We start from the raw sequence: 9,132 nt of genomic DNA, 5'->3' as shown, positions 1-9,132 counted from the left end.
CCTGAGAGAGAGGGACGGAGAGACACCGGTCAGTGTACAGATCTCCCCCCGAGAGAGAGGGACGGAGAGACACCGGTCAGTGTACAGATCTCCCCCGAGAGAGAGGGACTGAGAGACACCGGTCAGTGTACAGATCTCCCCCTGAGAGAGAGGGACTGAGAGACACCAGTCAGTGTACAGATCTACCCTGAGAGAGAGGGACTGAGAGACACCGGTCAGTGTACAGATCTCCCCCTGAGAGAGAGGGACTGAGAGACACCGGTCAGTGTACAGATCTCCCCCTGAGAGAGCGGGATTGAGAGACACCGGACAGTGTACAGATCTCCCCGGAGAGAGAGGGACTGAGAGACACCGGTCAGTGTACAGATGTCCCCCCGAGAGAGAGGGACTGAGAGACACCGGTCAGTGTACAGATCTCCCCCCGGAGAGAGAGGGACTGAGAGACACCGGTCAGTGTACAGATCTCCCCCCGGAGAGAGAGGGACTGAGAGACACCGGTCAGTGTACAGATCTCCCCCTGAGAGAGAGGGACTGAGAGACACCGGTCAGTGTACAGATCTCCCCTGAGAGAGAGGGACCGAGAGACACCGGTCAGTGTACAGATCTCCCCCTGAGAGAGAGGGACCGAGAGACACCGGTCAGTGTACAGATCTCCCCCTGAGAGAGAGGGTCTGAGAGACACCGGTCAGTGTACAGATCTCCCCTGAGAGAGAGGGTCTGAGAGACACCGGTCAGTGTACAGATCTCCCCCTGAGAGAGAGGGACCGAGAGACACCGGTCAGTGTACAGATCTCCCCCTGAGAGAGAGGGTCTGAGAGACACCGGTCAGTGTACAGATCTCCCCCTGAGAGAGAGGGACTGAGAGACACCGGTCAGTGTACAGATCTCCCCCTGAGAGAGAGGGATTGAGAGACACCGGTCAGTGTACAGATCTCCCCCTGAGAGAGAGGGACGGAGAGACACCGGTCAGTGTACAGATCTACCCCTGAGAGAGAGGGACTGAGAGACACCGGTCAGTGTACAGATCTCCCCCTGAGAGAGAGGGACTGAGAGACACCGGTCAGTGTACAGATCACAGCCTGAGAGAGAGGGACTGAGAGACACCGGTCAGTGTACAGATCTCCCCCTGAGAGAGAGGGACTGAGAGACACCGGTCAGTGTACAGATCTCCCCCTGAGAGAGAGGGACTGAGAGACTCCGGTCAGTGTACAGATTTCTGTGGTTTTCTGTTCCCGCAGTTTTGCGGAGATTTCCGATGCGAACATCGATTTTCCGGAGGAGATGGAGTTATCGCCGGAGACGAGGGAGGCAGACCCTCCCGCTCACAGCCCCACCTTCCCCCTCGACCCAGCCTCGAAGAGGGGTCTTGTTTCCGAGGGCGAGCGAGAGTGGGACGAGGAGGAGATTCCGGCCACGCCCCCGCAGAGAAAGGTACCCTCTCTGAGGAAGGGACGAGCGAGGGGCTTTTGAAGGGTGTGTGATGAGGGACGCGTGTCTGAGCGCGGGTGGGCTGGGGCAGGTTCGGGTTCAGGCGAGGTGGAGTTGAGGTGGGTAGTTGACCAGGAGGCAGGGATTCGCCGAGACCGGGAGTTGACTGGGTGGGAGGGGGCATCCTTGCTTCGGGGGTTTTTAATGTGAGTGAAATTGAACTGAAAGACAATTCTCTCTCTCTCTCTCTTCTCTCCTCTCCCTTCCCCCTCTGCCTCTCACACACTCTCACCTCCTCGCCTTGTCTATCCATCCCCTCTCTCTCCCCATTCCTTCTCTTTCCCCTCACCCTCTTGACACTCCCCTCTCTCAACCCTGCCTCTCCCCTCCCCTGTCGTTCCTTTTTCTCCCTCTGTCCCTCCCCTCTCTCCCTCCCTCCCCTTTCTCTCACCCCATCCACTCCCCTTTCGCCCCCCTCTCTCTCCCATTCCCCTCTCTCTGTCCCCCTCTTCTCCTTCTCCCCATCTCTCCCTCTTTCTCTCCGTGTCTCTCCCCCGCCCTCTCTCTCTCCCCTCCCTACTCTCTCTGCCTTTGCCCTCTGCCCCTCTCTCTCCCTTTCCCCTCTCTCCCTCTGTCCCCACTCTCTCTCCCTTTCCCCTCTCTTCCTCTGTCCCCACTCTCTCTCCCTTTCCCCTCTCTTCCTCTGTCCCCACTCTCTCTCCCTTTCCCCTCTCTCTGTCCCCCCCTCTCTCCCTTTCCCCTCTCTTCCTCTGTCCCCCCCTCTCTCCCCCCTCTCTTCCTCTGTCCCCCCCTCTCTCCCTTTCCCCTCTCTCCCTCTGTCCCCCCCTCTCTCCCTCTGTCCCCACTCTCTCTCCCTTTCCCCTCTCTCCCTCTGTCCCCCCCTCTCTCTGCCCCCCCTCTCTCTCTCTCCCCCCCCCATCCCCTCCCTCCACCCTCTTCCCCTGCAGAAGTTTCGCTCCCTGTTCTTCGGATCAGCCCTCTCCCCCGAACGCTCCTCCCCGGTGGGACACGAGGTGCTGGCCACAGACAGCGACACGGACGCGGATTGCTGACGAGCGGGGTGGGTGGGGCGGGAGACGGCGGGCCGGGGATGTGGGGTGGTGGGGGGGAGTTGGTGGGACGGCGGGGGGGGGGGGGTGTGGGGGCTCAGAAAGCGGCCCTTCGGCACGATGGTCCTGACCTTTCTCTGTCTCTCCGTGGGACTTAATAGTCTCCAGTTGTACATCTTACGGCATCGAATAATGTTATTTCTGTTTTCCTAACTCACTAACCCTTTATTGTTTTGTACTTTGTAAGAAATTGTGCTGGCAATGATTTTGCTATGAGAAGCCAATATCGCAGTTGGTAACATCAGTGAAATAAAAAAAAGTGATAAGTGAATAATATAAATTTAAGTACATTCTAAAATTTGTTAGCTTACAAATAGGGAAAAATGTTTTGGTATTTATGTCTTGTGACAAATCAACTGCTTAACACTTTGATATTGTGCTCTGAATTTCCATTATATCATATAACCATCTAACAATCACAGCACGCAAACAGGCCAACTCGGCCAATTTTACCTTAAATGACACAACTGAACTGGCCTCTACTACTTCTACAGGAAGCTCATTCCACACAGCTATCACTCTCTGAGTAAAGAAATACCCCCTCGTGTTTACCTTAAACTTCTGCCCCCTAATTCTCAAATCACGTCCTCTCGTTTGAATCTCCCCTACTCTCAGTGGAAACAGCCTGTTCACGTCAACTCCATCTATCCGTCTCAAAATTTTAAATACCTCGATCAAATCCCCCCTCAACCTTCTACGCTCCAATGAATAGAGACCTAACTTGTTCAACCTTTCTCTGTAACTTAAGTGCTGAAACCCAGGGAACATCCTAGTAAATCGTCTCTGCACTCTTTCTAATTTATTGATATCTTTCCTATAATTCGGTGACCAGAACTGCACACAATATTCCAAATTTGGCCTTACCAATGCCTTGTACAATTTTAACATTACATCCCAACTTCTGTACTCAATGCTTTGATTTATAAAGGCCAGCGTTCCAAAAGCCTTCTTCACCACCCTATCTACATGAGACTCCACCTTCAGGGAACTATGCACTGTTATTCCTAGATCACTCTGTTCCTCTGCATTCCTCAATGCCCGACCGTTTACCATGTATGTTCTATTTGGATTATTCCTGCCAAAATGTAGAACCTCACACTTCTCAGCATTAAACTCCATTTTGTTGACATTTTTCCTATAATTCGGTGACCAGAACTGCACACAATATTCCAAATTTGGCCTCACCAATGCCTTGTACAGCCTATTCACTATCCTTCTTGTTAAGGCAGGCTGCTGTACCTCAAGTTGGTCAGACACCGTTCTGCCTATTGAAATGACTTGCAGCTTGTGAAAGGAGTTTATGTTAACTGAGCCTCAAGTTTACTGATGTTTGACCTGTAAGAGGGTGCAACATCCATCTTTGGTATTTTAACACCCTGCACTATTGAGTGGTAGGACACAGATTTTTCACCTTTACTGATGGGTTCCAGCTTTTAGGTCAACGAGTGTTGCGAGGCAGGAGATTGTGAGAATAAACCCTGAACTCACTGAAAGAGGCATCTCTTATGCTGCGTCCATACTGTAGATGGAGATCTCTTGGGGAAAAACACAACGGAACGTTTCAAATTAAAACCAACAGGTGGACAAACTGTGCTTCAGTTAAATGCACAGGGTGATGGTGGGGGGGGGGGGGGGGGGTGGCGGAATTAAGTTAGTGGATAAGTTGAAATGGGTCTGCTCCGTGCTGACCCATTCGGGCCGCCGACTCCCGCCGGGACCGCGGCCCTCCGAGCTTCTCCTCAACGTATTGACGCGGAACGGGGCACCAGCTCCCGTCCGGGTTCACCCCCCCCCCCCCCCCCCCGTCGCGAGGCTGCCCCCAGGGGCAGTGGGGCCGCCTCCCAACGGCTGAGGGTCTCCTCCCCGTCCTCTGTCGCTCCGGCCCGAGTCCGGGTTCCGCGCGGGGAGGCGGGGCCTGGGGCTCGCTGTCGCGGAGAGAGGCCGTGTACCGGCGGGAGAGGCGCAGGATCCAGGAGCAGGAACGGCGGGATCTCAGACAGTAGGGGCTGGCGTAGGCCATTCGGCCCTTCTGGCCAGCACCGCCATACACTGTGGTCGTGGCTGATTGTACCCCGTTCCTGTCCTCTCCCCACATCCCTCGACCCCGCTATCTGGAAGAGCTTAACGTAAGGGAACCCTGAGGAGGCAGGGAGACAGGGTAGTTAAGAAAGCTTGTGGGGTGTTAGCTTTCATAAGTCGAGGGGTAGAGTTTAAGAGTCGTGATGTAATGATGCAGCTCTATAAAACTCTGGTTGGGCCACACTTGGGAGTACTGTGTCCAGTTCTGGTCGCCTCACAAGAGGAAGGATGTGGAAGCATTGGAAAGGGTACAGAGGAGATTTCCCAGGATGCTGCCTGGTTTAGAGAGGGTGCAGAGGAGATTGACCAGGACGCTGCCTGAATTGGACAGGGTTCAGAGGAGATTGACCAGGACGCTGCCTGAATTAGAGAGGGTGCAAGGGAGATTGACCAGGATGCTGCCTGGATTAGAGAGGGTTCAGAGGAGATTGACCAGGACGCTGCCTGGATTAGAGAGGGTGCAGAGGAGATTGACCAGGATGCTGCCTGGATTGGAGAGGGTGCAGAGGAGATTGACCAGGACGCTGCCTGGATTGGAGAGGGTGCAAGGGAGATTGACCAGGATGCTGCCTGGATTGGAGAGGGTTCAGAGGAGATTGACCAGGACGCTGCCTGAATTAGAGAGGGTGCAAGGGAGATTGACCAGGATGCTGCCTGGATTAGAGAGGGTGCAGAGGAGATTGACCAGGACGCTGCCTGGATTAGAGAGGGTGCAGAGGAGATTCACCAGGACGCTGCCTGGATTAGAGAGGGTGCAGAGGAGATTGACCAGGACCCTGCCTGGATTATTGAGGGTACAGAGGAGATTCACCAGGACGCTGCCTGGATTAGAGAGGGTGCAAGGGAGATTGACCAGGATGCTGCCTGGATTAGAGAGGGTGCAGAGGAGATTCACCAGGACACTGCCTGGATTAGAGAGGGTGCAGAGGAGATTCACCAGGACGCTGCCTTGATTAGAGAGGGTGCAGAGGAGATTCACCAGGACGCTGCCTGAATTAGAGAGGATGCAGAGGAGATTCACCAGGATTCTGCCTGGATTAGAGAGGGTGCAGAGGAGATTGACCAGGACGCTGCCTGGATTAGAGAGGGTGCAGAGGAGATTGACCAGGACGCTGCCTGGATTAGAGAGGGTGCAGAGGAGATTCACCAGGACGCTGCCTGGATTAGAGAGGGTGCAGAGGAGATTGACCAGGATGCTGCCTGGATTAGAGAGGGTGCGGAGGAGATTGACCAGGATGCTGCTTGTTTTTGAGAGTATGGATTACGATCAGAGATTAAGGGAGCTTGGGCTTTACTCTTTGGAGAGGAGGAGGATGAGAGGAGACATGATAGAGGTGTACAAGATATTAAGAGGAATAGACAGAGTGGACAGCCAGCACCTCTTCCCCAGGGCACCACTGCTCAGTACAAGAGGACGTGGCTTTAAGGTGAGGGGAGGGAAGTTCAAGGGGGATATTAGAGGAAGGTTTTTCACTCAGAGAGTGGTTGGTGCGTGGAATGCACTGCCTGAGTCAGTGGTGGAGGCAGATACACTAGTGAAGTTTAGGAGACTACTAGACAGGTATATGGAGGAATTTAAGGGGGGTTATATGGGAGGCAGGGTTTGAGGGTCGGCACAACATTGTGGGCCGAAGGGCCTGGACTGTTCTATGTTCTGAGGGGCCAGCGATCAGAATATGATGGGACTCACACTGCGATTTGAGAGAGAGAAGCATAGCTCACACGTACCAGTCTCGCGACGGAATGAAGGGGATCACAGAGGCGCGAGAGAGGAGCCTGCCCGGGCGGATTGGGGGGGGGGGGGGTATAGTGGCGGGGATGGCTGAAGTTTCTGGGAATAGTTCACAAGGCGCAGGATAGATAGTCCCACAGAAGAACGTGAGAAACGGGAGCCGGAGTCGGCCATCCTGCCCCGCCGTCCGATAAGATCGCGGCCGATCTCTCCGTAAACTCATCTCCCCCTCCCCGTCACCCCTCGTTCCCCTCCGATGCCAAAGACCTGCCCGACCTCGATATTCACCGAGGGAGCCTCCACTGCTTCCTGGGGCAGAGAATTCCACAGATTCACCGCTCTCCGGGAAAAGCCGTTCCTCCGTCCGAAATCCACTCGAGGCTGTGCCCCCTCGTTCCAGTCTCGCCCGCCGGTGGAAACAGCCTCCCTGCCTCGACCTCATCTGCCCCTTTCGGGGCTTCTCCGCGTAGGGCATTCGGCTGGGGCGGATTTGCCCGCCTGACGCTCGGGGTTGTGCTGACGGGCCCCCGGGACCTGCTTGGTGAAGGTATCGGGGGGGAGCTGGGGTCGGGCCGGGCCGGGGGTGGGGTGGCTCTCGAGAGGGCGCGGAACGGCTTCACCAGCGCCCTGGTGCGCGGGCGGGAAGGACGGGCAGGGGGAAGGACGGGCCCTTCAGTCCGTGCCAAAGCCGATCAATCTGCCGACCAGCCCCCCCCCTCATCGACCCGCACCGAGACCACAGCCCTCCCGTCCAAACCTCTCTTCGACGCAGAAACCGAGCTGGCGTTCACCACTTGTGCTGGCGGCTCGTCCCCCACCCTCACCTCCCTCTGAGTGAAGACGTCAACAGACAGCAGACAGTAGGTGCGGGTGTCGGCCATTCAGCCCTTCGAGCCAGCACCGCCATTCACCACGATTGTGGCTGATCGTCCACAATCAGTACCCCGTTCCTGCCCTCTCCCCATATCCCTTGACCCGGCTATCTATAAGAGCTCTATCTAACTCTTTCTTGAATGCATCCAGAGACTTGGCCTCCACTGCCTTCTGGGGCAGAGCATTCCACCTATCCACCACTCTCTGGGTGAAAACGTTTTTCCGCATCTCCGTTCTAAATGGCCTACCCCTTATTTTTAAACTGCGGCCTCTGGTTCTGGACTCACCCATCAGCGGGAACATGCTTCCTGCCTCCAGCGTGTCCAATCCCTTAATAATCTTATTTGTCTCAATCAGATCCCCTCTCATCCTTCTAAATTCCAGTGTGTACAAGCCCAGTCGCTCCAATCTTTCAACATATGACAGTCCCGCCATTCCGGGAATTAACCTCGTGAACCTACACTCCACTCCCTCAATAGCAAGAATGTCCTTCCTCAAATTTGGAGACCAAAACTTCACACAATACTCCAGGTGGGGTATCACCAGGGCCCTGTACAGCTGCAGAAGGACCTCTTTACTCCTGTACTCAATTCCTCTTGTTATAAAGGCCAGCATGCCATTAGCTTTCTTCACTGCCTGCTGTACCTGCATGCTTGCTTTCATTGACTGATGTACAAGAACACCACGTCTCCCCTCATTTTCCCCTTAAACCTCTTGCCTTTCACCCTTGACCCCTGACCTCTGGCTGAGTGAAAAAGGCTTACTAGTATTTACCCTATCAATACCCCTCATAATTTTGTATCCCTCTGTCAAGTCTCCTCTCAATCTTCTCCATTCCCGGGAATAAAGTCCTAACCTGTTCGATCTTTCCTGATAACTCAGGCCCTCCAGACCCGGCAAAGTCCTTGTAGATTTTCCCTGTCCTCTTTCAACCTCGTTTCCATCTTCCCCGTAGGTCGGTGACCAAAACTGCACACCATACTCCAGATTAGACCCCAGCAACGTCTTCAACACAACCTCCCGTCTCCCGTACTCAACACTTCGATTTGTGAAGGCCAATGTGCCGAAAGCTTTCTTTACGACCCCGTCTACCCGTGATGCCACTTTCGATGGATCATGGACCTGTATTCCCAGATCCCTTCGTCCCGCCACACTCCTCGGTGCCTCCCGTTCACTGTGTGAGACCCACCCTGGCTGGTCCTGTCGAAGTTCAACACCTCACACTCGTCTACGTGTCTATCAGCCCTGGGGACTGTATCGGCTCCCCTCCTCGGGCCTTGGATAGAAATCCGAGTCGTGTCATTGAATGGCCTACTCCTGCACCTATTTTCTATGTTTAGGCCAGATTGGGCTGAAAGATGGCAGATGGTGTTTAATGCTGATAAGTGTGAGGTGCTACATTTTGGTAGGAATAATCCGAATAGGACATTCATGGTAAATGGTCGGGCATTGAGGAATGCAGTAGAACAGAGTGATCTAGGAATAATGGTGCATAGTTCCCTGAAGGTGGAATCTCATGTGGAAAGGGTGGTGAAGAAAGCTTTTGGTACGCTGGCCTTTATAAATCAGAGCATTGAGTACAGGAGTTGGGATGTAATGTTAAAATTGTACAAGGCATTGGTAAGGCCGAATTTGGAGTATTGTGTACAGTTCTGGTCACCGAATTATAGGAAAGATGTCAACAAAATAGAGAGAGTGCAGAGACGATTTACTAGAATGTTACCTGGGTTTCAGCACCTAAGTCACAGGGAAAGGTTGAACAAGTTAGGTCTTTATTCTTTGGAGCGTAGAAGGTTGAGGGGGGACTTGATCGAGGTATTTAAAATTATGAGGGGGTAGATAGAGTTGACGTGGATAGGCTTTCTCTATTGAGAGTAGGGGAGATTCAAA

At 54.0% G+C, this 9,132-nt stretch overlaps 1 protein-coding gene across 2 annotated transcripts; it reads left to right on the top strand.

The window, feature by feature from the left end:
- The first annotated feature begins 1,241 nt into the window (after positions 1-1,241).
- LOC132386618 (cell cycle checkpoint control protein RAD9A-like) lies at positions 1,242-2,530 on the top strand. Of its 2 annotated transcripts, none has more exons than XM_059958913.1 (2): positions 1,242-1,431; positions 2,397-2,530. In XM_059958913.1, exons 1-2 carry the CDS (start codon positions 1,282-1,284, stop codon positions 2,499-2,501), a joined length of 255 nt encoding a protein of 84 aa, XP_059814896.1. In that variant the 5' UTR covers positions 1,242-1,281; the 3' UTR covers positions 2,502-2,530. The 2 variants fall into 2 exon arrangements, with proteins under 2 accessions (XP_059814896.1, XP_059814897.1); XM_059958914.1 differs by having other exon boundaries at positions 2,400-2,520.
- Positions 2,531-9,132: the final 6,602 nt, after the last annotated feature.

This window comes from Hypanus sabinus, unplaced genomic scaffold (assembly GCF_030144855.1).
Source record: "Hypanus sabinus isolate sHypSab1 unplaced genomic scaffold, sHypSab1.hap1 scaffold_1227, whole genome shotgun sequence".
Taxonomy (NCBI): Eukaryota; Metazoa; Chordata; class Chondrichthyes; order Myliobatiformes; family Dasyatidae; genus Hypanus; species Hypanus sabinus.
This window is presented reverse-complemented; position numbering and strand designations above follow the sequence as displayed.